General features: G+C 41.2%; 1 protein-coding gene across 6 annotated transcripts in view; it reads right to left on the bottom strand.

The window, feature by feature from the left end:
- Positions 1 to 14,487, bottom strand: part of znf608 (zinc finger protein 608) — a 100,269-nt gene extending 85,782 nt beyond the window's left edge. For 2 of the 6 annotated variants that reach the window (XM_041186127.1, XM_041186130.1), the window contains exon 1: positions 10,612 to 11,997. In XM_041186127.1, coding sequence (XP_041042061.1) covers positions 10,612 to 11,724 — 1,113 coding nt within the window. In that variant the 5' untranslated portion in view covers positions 11,725 to 11,997. Of the gene's footprint in view, positions 1 to 10,611; positions 11,998 to 12,516; positions 12,576 to 14,261 lie in introns of those variants that run through there. The other 4 variants (XM_041186131.1, XM_041186132.1, XM_041186128.1 and 1 more) reach the window with 3 other exon arrangements.
- Between the last annotated feature and the right edge of the window lie 463 nt (positions 14,488 to 14,950).

The raw sequence follows: 14,950 nt of genomic DNA, 5'->3' as shown, positions 1-14,950 counted from the left end.
GTCAGCTCGACTGGAATCACCCAACTTAATGGCCGCAACATTTTCCCATCTACGCACCACGGACAAGCCAAACACTGGTTTGTATATCTTCTTTAACTTTCATTTTTGGACTCAACTTCTCATTTCCCATCTGTGTGTATGTGTGCTGAGTTTTCTCGGCTTTTTAGTAACTTTAATAAACTGACTCTTTTTCTTTGACTGAAGAAAGCCTGGTTAGATTGGCTCCTTCTAAAACATAGGGGGAGAATTTTCCACCTCGGTGTGTGGGGGTGGGGGCGACATGCCGACAGGTAAAACGACGCGCGGTGATGTCAGGCATGGGTCCCGACGTCACCGTACATCGTTCAGATCTTTCATTCGGCGGGCACGCACCGGAGTCGGCTGCGTGCCCACCAAATTGTCAAAGGCCTCTTAAGGCCATTTAAAAACCATTAAAAACTGAAATCATTATCAATGAAGAGCGCAGGCGGCCTTTGCATTTTTCAGGAAACCTCATCCACGGGCGGGATGAGGTTTCCTGAAGGTTTTATTAAATGAATAAATAAGTAAAGATTTTGCTCAATTCAGGTGACACTGTCATATGAGGGGACATGTATCAATAATTTTTAAACTTTCTTTATTAAAAATTCTCAATATGGTCTAAAACTCCCTGAGACAGCTCCATGCCTCGGGGAGATTTCTACGCTCTTTCACTACAACTCTCCCTCTTCCCCCCCGCCCCCCCCCCCCCCCCCCCCCCACCCGCCTACAAAGATAGCGCTGAGCGCTACCGGCTGAGCTTCACAATGGGCAGGCCTTAATTGACCCGCCCATGTAAAACGGCAGCACGGAGCCGATGGTGGATGGCGATCGGCTCCGTGCCCATCCGCCCCCACTCCCGACCAGCCCGCCCGACAGGGAGATAGATAATTCTCCCCATTAATACATTTGGACTGAGAAAGGGTACCTCCGAGGGATGGGATCGCTTTTAAATTAACCTTGTTGCGGCCAACCAAGCGGGCTGAATAAAGAGGGGAGCCAGCTAATCTCCCCTTAGCCCAGGAGCATAACAAAATTGGAGTTCTGTTTGGGAAGTTGACAGTTTGGGGTATCTCATCCAGGATTATAACAAAATGGTATTGGGGGGGGGACCTCGCCCGGGGACCGATCGTAACACTAATCCCAAAAAGAAAAATAAACTGCAGTGTCGTGGTAATCCTGCACAAAATATTTCTTGATCCAAGGCAACACCCCCGAGATACATTGTGCATTCTGCTGCCCTGGACCCTTGAATGTTTGCACTACTCATATTTTATGAATACATTCTGCAGGAGCTGTAAACAGCAAAGCCAATGACAGTAAAGGAGATGGCACTGGGAAGCAAAAACTGGCAGCTTTGAAGAGCCAGAGGCAATTTAAGTGCCCTGGGATTGGAATTAAAAATGTTGCACTAATCACACATGACTTCTCCCATTACAGAATAATAATAACTCAGTTTCTTTTGCTTTGGGTATTTTTAGCGAAATGAAATATGTCATCCATTTATCTCCTAATGAAACCAAGTGATCTTTCACTACCCAACCTCCAATTTTAAAAACACAATTTCATCTTTGGAACACGGCTAGCTTTAATTTTTTTTTACCAAAATAGGTCTCCCCTGGCTTTTAAATACAGCTAACATTTTATGACAGAAACTGTATACTTGCAACATTCATCTATACACAAACTTCCAGGATCAACATTCTGTGCTGCACGCCAACTGCACAATTAATTTTTGACAAGATTTTATTCAATGTTTAGGATCCTGTTCTTTAAAGTTTAATTTCTATAAAATTAGGAATGGAGCGGAAATTTTAGAGTCGCGAAAAGCATTTTGGTCTAAGAAACTTAGCGCGCTGCTACATAGTTGGAAATGCGACATGGATATTCACCTTGCTGATTTTTAAGTGGCAAACAAAAACACTAATTTCAAAAAAGTTTGTCCAACAGCATAAATACTTGAATAGCTATCCCAGTTTCCCAGTCAATCAAGCATCTTTGGGCCATTGTTTCATAACAGTCTGATCTACAAGATACCAATTATTTCTGTTACTGCATTTACCGCATTCACTCTACTGAACTGTGCTTTTATACAAAACAAAACTGAGTACAGGCCTTCTCAATACACCAGAATATTATCCTAAACAATTAATTTCCTCGATAAAAGGGCTTCCATGCTAAAATTAAAATACTCTACTGGCTTTCACTGTCTTTGCAACTAATCTTTTTCGACAATGGTGTGCTACTACTTTATTCACTGGGAACTAGAACAGGTCCCTTTGTGCATTAGTAATATATTATTTTAAAACAGGAGATTGGGTAGTGAAAGATCATGGCTGTAAGGATAAAAATGGAAGAGAGGGATGGGTCTTTCTAAGCACATCTGACATTGCCTTACAAAGGCAAGATTGTCCAAAACCAATGACTGCAGGACAAAGAAGAAGTATACTTTCCAAGTCAGGAGAGGAGGCCAGATTTGTTTATTTAAAATGAATGTATGAAGGCGATTAATCTAATAAGAGTTGCCGTCAGGATTAAAAGTACACAGGCATTCCCCAAGATACAAAAACCGAAAGAGCCAGCAGAGAATGCAAGCAGAGTTCTGACAGAGGAAACAGATTGTGTAGGATAATATAGCGATGCTGTAATGGAAACAGCTGCTTGCTTTATACTCCAGTGTCTGGCATCTGCTACAGCATCATGGGAAAAGTTGGTTTAGGATTTCGACAGCAAATGTAAATTCAGACAACTAGCCAAACAGCAGGATGCAAAATGTGCACAAAGAGTAGGATGAACTCTTTAGAAACATAGTGAAAGAATGAGAAAACAAATTCCAGCAGAGTTTGGGTTCTGATGCACTGGGAAATGGAAGGTTGTAGGTTTAAATGGAATGTCCTGACTGGTTTGGGTTTGTATCTGGGCATTAACGCACAATGATTATAACAATTAAATACGCAACATAGCGTGCAGAGACTTAACTACTGCATCTGTGGTGTATTACTTCTCTGTCTATGTACTGACTGTAGAAGCCTGAATAAGGATTTGATGAAATGCTTCACCTGTCAATGCAAATCCACTTAGTCAATATTCAGCGCTAAATGCACCATATGTGAAAACTTCAGGAGAAAGTTGAAAAAATAAATACACCCCATTGATAAAGCTAAACCAGTACAAAGTCATCTGCTTCAATTAGAGGACTCAGATTAGAAAAAAATACAGTTATCACGATGTTTACAAGACAAACTTGTTCTCTTTGAGGAAACACCTCTTTGGGATGTTGCAGGCCTCTTAATCACTGCCAATATACTGTACTTGTTCAAAATCAGCTTATCTCGATATCAAAAAGTTGTTTCACTTAAAAGGGTTTAATCGTCTCTAGTTTATTTAATAAAGAATAAACTATGAACTTGAAGTGTGAGAAATTGAATAGAGCTGTTCTTTTACATGGAGTATCTTTTGGAAGCTAACACAAACAAATGCTGAGTTCTTAACTATACTTCTAGGTGTAACAAAGTTCAACATACTTACATAAAACGGATTAAACAGACTCGAAATGGCAGGAAGACGGGTAATACAGTCCCAACCTACCCAGTTACCAAGGGGCCAATAAACATTCTGTTCCATACTGAACAAAGCAGCTTAAAAAAGTTAAAAGGCAGCAGAGCTCATTTTACTTTGCATACAACAGTATAACAATGGCAAAATACCTATCCAGAGCGTATTCTACATCCTGTTTCCCAGTAACTCAGTTTGTTTTTAAATATATTTTATTATTTTTATTATACTTTTTTACCTGGTGAAATTAAGATTCCATTTCTAAAACAGCATTTAAAAATTGTGCAGTGCCAAAAAAATTGAACAATTTAGTGAAAACCTAGAATACAATTCACATCCCCTGCTAAAAAACCTACTAATGGAACAGCAATCCTGACATGTGACCCCAGAGAAATGCATCACCCCTCCCCTCACGAATTTGCTTTCAGCTCTCAAAAAATGATACAAACAGCCCTCCCTATTGTCAGCCAATCCACATTTAATCCATGCATTAATGTCTGAATAGTTTTACAACCTTTCATTCAAATGCAAAGGCTTTGTTCAACTTGCCAAGACCATTTAGTTTGGATTAAAGGGAAAAAAAAGCAACAGACACACTGTACTAAAAACCATCACAGACACAAAGCAGCCTTTGGTATTACTGCTGTCCTTCTCCTTTAATACCCTTTAGTGGCAAATTATCGCTTGGCCTGATCTTCTGTTCTTCACTAACAAAGGTTATCCAATTTGAAGATCTCGCCCCAGTTAATGTTCCAAGCTGCTGAATTAAAATGCTAGTTCAAGCATCTATTTAACCTGCTGAATACGTTTTTTTGGGCACATTTTTCACAATGCTTAAATTGAGTTTCCTTTAAAAATAGGATTTGTGAGTCTCAGCTGGTCAAAAGCACACACTGCACAGTGCTTCATTCTAGTGTTTTCATTCTCCACACAAAAAAGTCTCAGTGTGGAAGAAAGGGACAGAAAGAAAATGTGCAACCTACCACAGCATACATTTCTAAAGACTTCGAGCAATTCTATCGTGTTTTTGGGAAACACAGAACTTGTCCGTTTGACAAACTGAAATACCGTAAATCATATATAATGTTAACTTAAGTAATAGTAAAAGTTGGGTTTGACATTTTAATAGATTACTATCCTTGTACTTGAAAACTTGACAGCTTTTATTTTACTTACGGAGGCGAGCTCTGTACATACAGATACTCTCAGCCTTTGGCTTTCTATAGGGATTGGAGAGCTCGTGTTTGACAGGGTTTATCTAAGCTCAAGGACAAGCTTTATGCTTAGCTGGCTGCAAGATTTGATTACACAGATGGATTTCCTATCTCACTTCCATGCTACTTCATTTTGGATCCTGTGTTCAACGAAAATTCTACAATCAGGGTAATCTTCAGCTGCTGACAAGTAACAGATTGCACTGAGTGAAAACATACACAATACGAAAAAAACAAATGTGAAACTCTAATCATTTCCCATTGTTTATACAAATATGTCTACAAATGTTAGTTACTCTGAAAAATCATTACAGAAATTTAAAAAAAAACAACACAGGAAACTCCCAATCTTCCCAGATCAAATATTTCTAACAGGCATACAATGTAGTCATTGTACTGACACTGGGTGTCAGCTCAACAGAATTATTTTTGCTTTTTGAAAAACACACAAGGGTGTGGATGACAAACTGACCTGCAATCCCTTTTTCAAAGTGATGCAGCTTACCACAGGAAAATCTTTCCTAAAATGATCTACGATAAATTGAAATTAAGAATGTCATTGCTGTGGTTTGACATCCAAATGAAAACACACCATTATGCTTCTAATTACCTTGACCCACATGGGAAAAGCAGGAATGCATTATGCGCTAATGATCACAACTAGAGGTCCTGCCTTTTCTTTTGCAAGGAACAGGGAAGATCCTCCCTGCAGCTTCACTATTAACATGTCTGTTTCCTGTCAGCCCACTCAGAGATAATGTCATTTATCTTGGAGCGGCACAAGACCAGTCATTAGCCTCAATAAAAAGACCTCGAACAAAGAACAGTGATTGTTATCCATTGCTCAGAGTCTGCGGCCAAAAAACTAATTTCTTTGGGGGAAGGGGACATGGAGACATTGCATTGAAGTGCTATTTGAGCACTCACCAACCAGAAGCAAGTCTCCCCTAATGAATGTTGATTATTGTAGATGATTTAGGTAACCGCGTAAAGCATTAAACACGAACAGTCAACAGAATTTAATTTTAAACTGGAATTAAAAAGTGTAGGAAACACTCAGCAAGTCAGTCAGCATTGGTGGAGAAAACAAACCAGTCAGCCTTTTATGAAGGGTCCAAACATGAAATATTAGTTGGTCTGTTCTATCCACAGATGTTATGTTTTTCCAGCATTTTTCCGTTTTTGTTTAAGATTTCCAGTATCTGCCATTTAGTTGTTTTTTTATTAGTTTAATTTCATTAGTTTTTGATTAAACTAGATTCTCGTGACAAAGATCAATGGAGCTTTGTAGGTAAGGGTATCAGGGATGTGGAACAAAGATGTATACATGGAAATGGAGCTGTGAATTTGCGTTACAAATCTGGCGTGATGTAATTGAATGGTGAACAGGCTGCAGGGGCTCAAAGGCCTACTCTTGTTCCTATATTTTAACAATTCTACAAAAAAATTTGCTATGACTGAATAGCACTTCAGATCTTGCATATATAAATAAAGGTTTACCTTGGTAAAAATAGGTTTGTGTTATGCAACATCCCGTTCAACAACCCTATGCATGAAGCTCAATGACTTCTGCAAATTTAATTGCGGTCATGTGTCTTTGGTACCTAGAAATCATTGAGGAGGCCCGTTCAGAACACACACATCAAAGCAATCTGCTAAGTGCTGGCTAGCTTTCAGATTAATCCTCCCTTTCCTTGTTTCAACTTTATACAAGGAACCCCTTTTTCAAGACCAGATGCACATTTCAGATTCCATATTCATAGTATTTCAATGGCTGTGTTGTAATACTTCAGAAAGTCTACAGTAGTTAAAGAACACACACGTAATTCCTCTCCAAGGAGACTCATGTGATTTGCTTTCTCCTAACAGTCCTCTGAAATTTGTTACTAAAAATTTGTAGCTCCAATATTGGTTGATGAAAGAGTTTGCATTTGTATAGGGTCTTTCATGATCTCAGGAGATCCAAAACATTTCACAGCCAATTAAGTACATTTGAAGTGTAGATACTGCTGTAATGTAGGGAAATAAATATTAAGGCACAAATATTAAACTCACAAAATGAAACTGCAATAAATTTTGATAATAACATGTTCTAGTCTGGTCTCCTTTTGAAGTTATGTTCATTAATGTGATTTAAAAAAAAGAATTTTAGTGGCCTTTACAAACATACCATTTTACAAAGGAAATTAGAAATCCAGCTCATTAACAGGAAAAAAATTCAATAGCAACTCTGGTCTCACAGACCTTGGGAGGTCACTACAAGTTCGTCCAGAAAGTTCTCAGCAGTCAAAGGCCACCAGCTCATTCACCCTCTCTGAAAGAGCTCTGGTCACACTATTCAAAGTTACAAAGCATTAAGTAGACTGAAGAGTTTTTTGTTCTACAGGGACTCGTGCTAGGTTGTGGTACCATTCACCAGCCAAATCTCTTCTTGCAGAGTTTTGAGTCAGCTTTTTAAACCGCTCACATTCAAACAAATCTGTCCTTTGTTTTCTTCATTAATGACTGCTTGCCACTTACAGTCCTTTGCTACAGACTGTAACAGACATGTAATAGCAGGATACAAAGAACAGGAAGGTATATGTATGTTTCCATTCAATTAATCAGCAGGAACAAAAACAAGCACAAAAGACCCAGCAGAAAAATGTGTTTCTGGCTGCAACTTATTTTCAGTATTATTCCTTTCTACTTATTGGTCTAATGTGACAGGAAAATAGTTGCTAGCATTAATGGTACGTCAAGTCATTTGTGAACACAATTCTCAGCTGTGAAATGTATCACTGCACCACTTTCAAAAAGGTGACAAATTCCTCCCTGAGATATTAGCAGGGCTTAAGAGGACTCTCAAGCCTGCACTTGCATAGGCTTTCTACAGTCAACTCTCTGTGCTACTTAGAAATCTACAGCTTGGTGTATAAAACTGGACTGGCTTTGGCCAGTTATGCTCTATATTCCAGTACTGTACTTTATCAATTAGATCAATTAATCCAGTTGATGATTGCAAATGTCATTAAGGCCCTACCTCGAGCCAATCAAATGCATAATTCTATTCCATGGACTGCATACATGAAGTTGGTGAAGGACTGGGTGCTGACAAGCCTTTATTAGGTAATCCTATATTGGAAGGATTTTGCAAACTCCTAGGAGTGGTTACTGGTCTTGCCAAGTCTTCTTAAGTCAGACATGTTAGCAACAGCTAAACCACAAAATGGGCTATATAGAAATAGCTCAAACAACTCAAATTATAGGCTGCTTTTTACTTGAGCAATACTTGTAGGGAGTGGCAGATTTTACAACATACTTGTGGTTTTCTGCATAAAAGGCAGGCAGAAACAGAGTCACAAAAATAATTAGTTTTAATAGGCACCAATTTATCATGTTTTACATGACTAACTGCAGCAAACAAATAGAATAAACAGGCCAAGAACAGACTTGCAAACACACTGCAGAGATTAAACAATAACTACAACTCCTAAGGATTTACCTCGTACCTTTGGCAACCTGCTACTCAAACAAGTATAGTTGGACATATTTGTCTTCAACCTCATTTAAACCAGACGACTGTATAAATACTTCACAGCTTGTTACAACATGGTTTAACAAAATGTGCCTTCACCTTTCAAATAAATAACAAGTATAATACACAAGTGTATATATTAAGACCATGGGTTCCATATCAATACCATGTCATTTCCTTCAAGCCATATGCTGTGAATGCTGCAGGTTTAAATCTGAATGATCTCTGGAGCAGTCAAAAGGAAAACGGGCTGTGCTAGAATGAATAGAATGTGCTTGTCAATTATATCTTGGAAGAATCAAGACAAGCAAGCAGCAGTACGATACTGGACATTTTTCTGTATGACTCACTGACTGAATATCAGCAAGCACTGGTTTTGTACACACAGTCTTGATTGTTTTGAGGAATAGACACACTAAAACATTTTCCCCAGGAGACTATTTGAGGTATAAATAAGGAAGAAATAGGAGTAGTGAAACCACACCACTCTAATCTCTGTTGCCATGACACCTGCCTCTAGGATTTGAAAATGTACAGATTGCCTGCTAAACAAAACTGTTGAATCTGAACATTTGGCTGAAAGATTAAAAAAGCTCGGGGGTGCAGTGAGCAATGCTTTCTGCATTCTGCACAGCCAGCAAATTCAATCAAATGGTCTTGAAACTTTAACCACAGCCATTGTAAAGAACAGATTAGAGCAAGTTATCTTGATATTTAAAGCAGATTAAAACGGTTCCCAATTTGCAGTCTGCTGGAGACCAAAGTAAAATGGTTTGATTGGGGAGTTGTCAAGCATGTCAAACAGTTTGCCGATCTCCTCTTCATTCCAAATCTGTTTAGTTACCCTTCTCATGACTAATAGACTATGGAACATTAGCCTCTGCACCTTACTGTTTAAATCTTTATTAACATCTCAATGTCTCCTTGAAACTGTTTCTCCAGCAATAAAATTAATCAAATAAAATACCGTTTTCCAAGCCAACCAATCTTGCTGCTGTCTAAAGTTTCCAACAGTAGTATCAGCAGAAATGCAAAGGTCACCACCTCAACAAGCTGGGAATTCACTTTATTATGCACTGGAACAAAATCCTCTCTGACTCAACTGACCAATTCCATTGCAGGGAATCAATTTATTGAGTTGAATGGGTACGGAAAGGTTGAAAAGTGAATTATAAGGTGCCCGACAAACTATTATTAAAAGGATGTAATTACTCTGAAAGGACTAATTTTATTTAAGTTTTCTTCACTTAAAATCAACGTACATCACAAAACTTTCACTGTACATTTCAACACAAAGCAATTTTTAATACTGAGCACTGATCTGAACATTCTCACTTGAAATAAGATACTTGCAGGATCTTTTTTCGGAATGGTAAGGGCATAGCTTGTGAAACTATCACCCACAGTAGTTGGCAAGTTTTGTAAAATGGCACAATTCCACTGACCCCCATAATTATCCAGCAAACAATGGATCAGAGCCTCCTGAGAAACTCCATAGTCTTTGGATAATTACCAACATACAAAAAGCTCTGTTGCACACTAACAATGGAAGGCAAGGGCAAACTTCCTTTTCACATTGGATCTCCAAAACAGCGATCATCGTGCCCATACTGATGTTAATAAAATGCCAGGCACCATATCGACCATCTCTGCACTCCAAGAAGGCAAGGCCAGTGCAGCTTTTATGAAGGCGCTTAGTGTTGTATTTGATTACAAAGCACCTCCCCCCCCACCACCCCACCCCCCCCCACCCTTCAGGCAAACAGTAGTGATTACAATAACCTAATTTCTCTCCAGCTGTGGGGTTTGTTTCCATTGTTTGTGTGTATGACCATAACACCAGCCTGTTACTTAACAAAACTAAAGTGAAAATGTTGACTTTTCTCACTGATTCAAACCCTCTATATATATATATAAATAAATTTAAAAAAAGGGCCAGATCACATCTATTATTGCACAAATGAATGAACTATAATTTTGGGTTGTTAGTGACAGTTGTCAGCAGTTAAGAAATACAACCACAAATTCTTTCACTACCCTCAACCAGATTAGGACTGACGGATGCTGCAATGGAAGCAACAAAAACTACAGCCTCTGATGTAGCAAAAGTCACTTTAAGCTGGGCATCATCATCATTCCTGTTAACATTGCTCAAGCTCCAGGTGCACCATTCAAGTCATAAGTCTTGCATGAAATAAAACATTTTTTTTAAAAAAAACACAAACACACACACACACACACACACACACACAGAAAGGAACCAGCAAACAATTTTTAAACAACAACAACAAAAAAAGGACACAGCACCTTGGAGGAGTTTACCTTTTCAGTTTTCAATTTCTTGACGGGCCGGGGACTCTCCTCGTCCTGCCCCTCCTCGTCTTTTCTCAGCGCGACGGGGTGGCTTAGTATCCCTGACTCCAGAGCGTTTTTAATGTCCTGGATGCGGGCGGCGGGCTCCCCGCAGCACTGCGGGGCGCCGCTGATGCTGCCGCTGCCGCTGCCGCCTTTGGGGCCGTAGCCAAAGAGGTGAGCGGCGGCCGCCCCGGGCGCCGGCATCGGGGGCACCCCCACCTCCTGCTTGTGGCCATCCTTGCGGGACCTGCCAGCCTCCTTATCCCGTTTCGAGCCCCCTCTGCCCGAGCCCTTGCCCGCCTTCTCCTCCTTGCCCTTAGTGCAATTGCCAATGGTGGGGTTACCAATCACGCTGCCGCTGCTGTTATTGTTGTTATTATTATTATTATTGTTATTATTGCAACCACCGCTGCTGCTGCTGCTGCTGCTGCCGCCGCCGCTGCTGCTGCTGCTAACTGTTTGACCCAGGGCTGAATTCATGCCAGAAACCTCTCCAGGGCGCCCTTGAACTTCCTGCCTCTTGCCAGCACTGCTAATTTCAGGCATCCCATACAGCGAGGCAGAGGAGCAGCAGGAGGAGGAGGAGGAGGAGGAGGAGAGAGATTTATTAGCATCCTTGCAAGTTTTGCTTCTTTTCACTTTGGATTTGCCCGTCTCCTTGTGGGGATGGCCCGGGGGGGGAGGCTGGACGGAAGAGGAGGTAAACTTGAGGCTCTCGGTGAGGGCTGAAGCCGCTGCTACATTGGCCCCGCAGTCTTTGCCGCTGCCGCTGCCGCTGTTGTTGTTACTGTTGCCGCCGCCGCCGCCGCCGCTGCTGTTGTTGTTACTGTTGCCGCCGTTGTTAATGTTACTGTTGCCGCTGCTGCTGCCACTGGCCGCAATGCTGGTACTGCTGCTGGCACTCGAGTTATTCATTTCCAGTTTCTGCCTGTCCTTCTCCAAATCCGCGTCCAAATCGATGATCAGATTCCCCACTCCAATTTCCCAGTCATCGCCACTGTCGTAAGTATCAACCGCGTTCGACTCGACACCTTTACTCGTAGCAACACAACTGTTCACTGACATCCTGAAGACGGGACCGCTCGGATAAAAATTGGATGAACTTCACCGCTCTGGATCGGGGAGGACATTCGCTTCTCCGCCACGTGTTTCAACCCTCTCATGTGTTTATTTTTTTGGGCAGACAAGGGAGATGGAGAGAGGGAGAGATATTGCCCTTATTTTCGAATCACACGATCCACACACGCGAATAAATTACTCCCTGCAAAAAAGATAAAACTAATAAAGTCGGTTGTTGGGTTAAGACCAACATGTTTCTTCTTCCTTTCCTTTCGTTCCTCCTCCCTCCCACCACCACCACCCCCCCCCCCCCCCCCCCCCAACAACCACCTCCTCCCCCTTTTTCTTTTGCATGTAGATCTGGTGTGAACTTCCCAATATTAAAATGCAATCCGATTACATGGTTTTAAAAATAGGTCTTTCCAGTCGCCCTTTTCATTGATGACCTTTGTAATTTCACACCGAATGAGAGGCGATTAACAACAGCCACAAAACAGAAATGAAAAAAATATATATATATAAATATATATTTTAAAAAAACGACTCGGACTTGATTTTTTTTTTGTTTTTGTTGTTTTGCGGAGACACTAACATCTGAAAAAAGTTATCGCAGTACAAAAGAGAAGCGTTTAAAAAAATAACACATTGCTGGAAACGGATCAGCCAGCACTCGTTCGCGCTCCATGAGCTCTGCACCAAGGTGGCCTCAGTGACCGCAGATGAGGGTTTGTTTGACAAAGATCAGTGTAACCATTCAAAGTCTGAAAAGCATGCATCATGGGTAGCTGCAACTCTTACCTTGAAATCATTCAAAACATCTCTTCTTCCCCCCCACTCCCTGCATCACAACCCCACACACACACACACAAATATATATATTATATATATATATATAAAAACCTGCCACACTTCCCCCACACATCATGCATCCTGCACAACTTGCGCTAAATATCAATGTAATACAGAATGGAAGAAACATTCTAAACCTCAAGTCAATGTTTCACTTCTATCCCCCTCCCTCCCTCCTCCTCCTCCTCCTCCTGCTGCTGCTCCTGGCACACAGACCGGATTCTTTCCCTTTTCCCAGCAAACGAAAAATAATTTAAAGTCCACACTCGCGACAACAACAACAGCAAAAAAAATGCATGGGAACATATATGGATTTAAACTGTTACAACGGGTCCAAAAAAAATTTTTTTTTAAAAAATCATTTAAAGTTTTTAAAACTTCACGTTCTTCGCCTTAACCGCACACTTTTGGAAAAAAAAATCGTGATCAGTAAATGATTATGCCAGAGGAGGAGAGGGGGGAGGTTAAAAGACACAGAAAGAAAATCTGCAAGCGTCCGGTGGAAAGGAGACAGAAACGTGCTAACCCTGGGATAAATTAGTAAAAAAGGGAAAGAAGAAAAAAATAAATAAATAACAGCAGAAACCTGGACTTGGATTACACATTTTGTCCGGACGTGGCACCATCGTCTCTCAAAAAACAGTGTCAAACATACAAATTAAGCGAGGAAACGACGCCAGTCAATCATGTGGTAATTTCATAATCGACAGTTTCAAATACAAGACAAGGACAAGGGGGGGTGGGGGGGAAGCAGGGAGGAGTAGGGGGGGGAGGGGGGTGGGTGGTGGTGTGGGGGAGGAGGTTGGAGGAAAGGGGTGGAAATCTTATACAACCAGGACCGGTTTGTTGCAAACGTTGACGATTGTCTGCTTACCATTTTCCTGTCATCTTGTACTCGGATTAGGAGCTACACAGTTTAATTAGCTGGCGTTTAGAGCTAAAAGCTGTAATGAATTGTTGATGGATTTGAAGGGGGGGGGGGTGGGGGGGGAAGGTTGCAACAACCAACCACCGAAAAGCAGCTATTTTGTTACATTTCGAGCTTCAATCACGTGAATCCAAGATTCCCTGTAGCTTGACGTGAGAACAAAAAAAAAAATCGGTGACAAGCGTATCAGAAAACCGATCTTTCCTCAGTGAGAGGGAGGGGAAAAAAATAGGTTGGGGGGGGGGTGGGGGGAAGAACTTGAAATCTGCAATTTCAATGTAGGGAAATCTCTCAGGGAGCCGCTATCGCCTGGGTGAGATTTACACGCAAATCTTCAGAACACGCTGCTTGTCCTTCTCACATCAGCAGTAAAAGCAGGGGAGGGGAAGCGTTCGTGATCGACAGTGGTAAATGCTTATTAAAGTCAACTTCAGCGAAAACTTGCAGCTATTTACAAGCTTAAGTTAGCACGCTAAGTGTCACGAGGGACTAATCGCCAAATTTGTTGCCTCCTTTTAAAAAAAAACCTCGTGGAAGTAAAATAAATAAGGAAACGGCACCGGATACAATTTTCAAATCAGAAAGATGAATCAAAACTATATCATATTCAATAATAGCCCGATTTTATCCAAAACTCGGGACGGGCAGTAGAGTTTTTTTTTTAAAAAAAGGAACTTTGTAAAGCGCTCACTTGTCTTGCCAAAAGATACCATCTCTGGTGTGATTGATAAAACTTTACACTCAGATTATTGCACAATATACTTACGATCAGTACTGGCTCGGTTTTGCCCTGGTCTTCTTGTGATATGAAATGCATTTTTTTTTGCTTTGTTTTAAAATCAGACCTTGTGCTAGCGTGACTACCTGTCCTTTACCTCTCTGCCTACGTATCGGTGTGTTTTGCTGGGTGCATTAGCTTGTTCTCAGTGTCGATGTGTTTTGCTGGTTGTATTGGCTTGTCTTCACTCACTGTTGTGTGTGTGTTTTTTGCTGGGTGCACATTTCTCTCTGTCTCTCTCTCTCTCTCTCTCTGCTCCAGACCCGGCTCTTCTCCTTTGTTTCACAGCCATTCGCCCCGCAGCCACTCAGAACGCAGCTTTTATGAAACTCAGTCCAACCATTGGCTGCGCGTTTTCCCATCTGTGTGTGTGTGTGTGTGTGTGAGAGAGAGAGAGAAGAGCTGAGCTTCCAGCGCAAGAGTCAAGTCAGTTCCTGTGTGTCAAAGGAGCTTCCAGCAGAGCCAGCACTGGAGCATTCAATTCCCAGCAGTGGAGCGTTTAGCTAGCATAGCCAGCAAATTCAGCTACTTTCACCCTTGTCTCGTCGCAGCCTGAACCAAGCACCCAGCTAACTGAACCAGCTCCAAGTGTTTAGCTCGCAGCACCCAGTGCCTAAAACAAATGGTTCCATTGACTTTCTACTTCATCCAGAACATTTTACTACGGAAAGCACACA

This window comes from Carcharodon carcharias, chromosome 4 (genome assembly GCF_017639515.1).
Source record: "Carcharodon carcharias isolate sCarCar2 chromosome 4, sCarCar2.pri, whole genome shotgun sequence".
Lineage (NCBI taxonomy): Eukaryota > Metazoa > Chordata > Chondrichthyes > Lamniformes > Lamnidae > Carcharodon > Carcharodon carcharias.
Note: the sequence above shows the minus strand (reverse complement) of the source record. Positions and strands in the feature narration are given on the sequence as shown.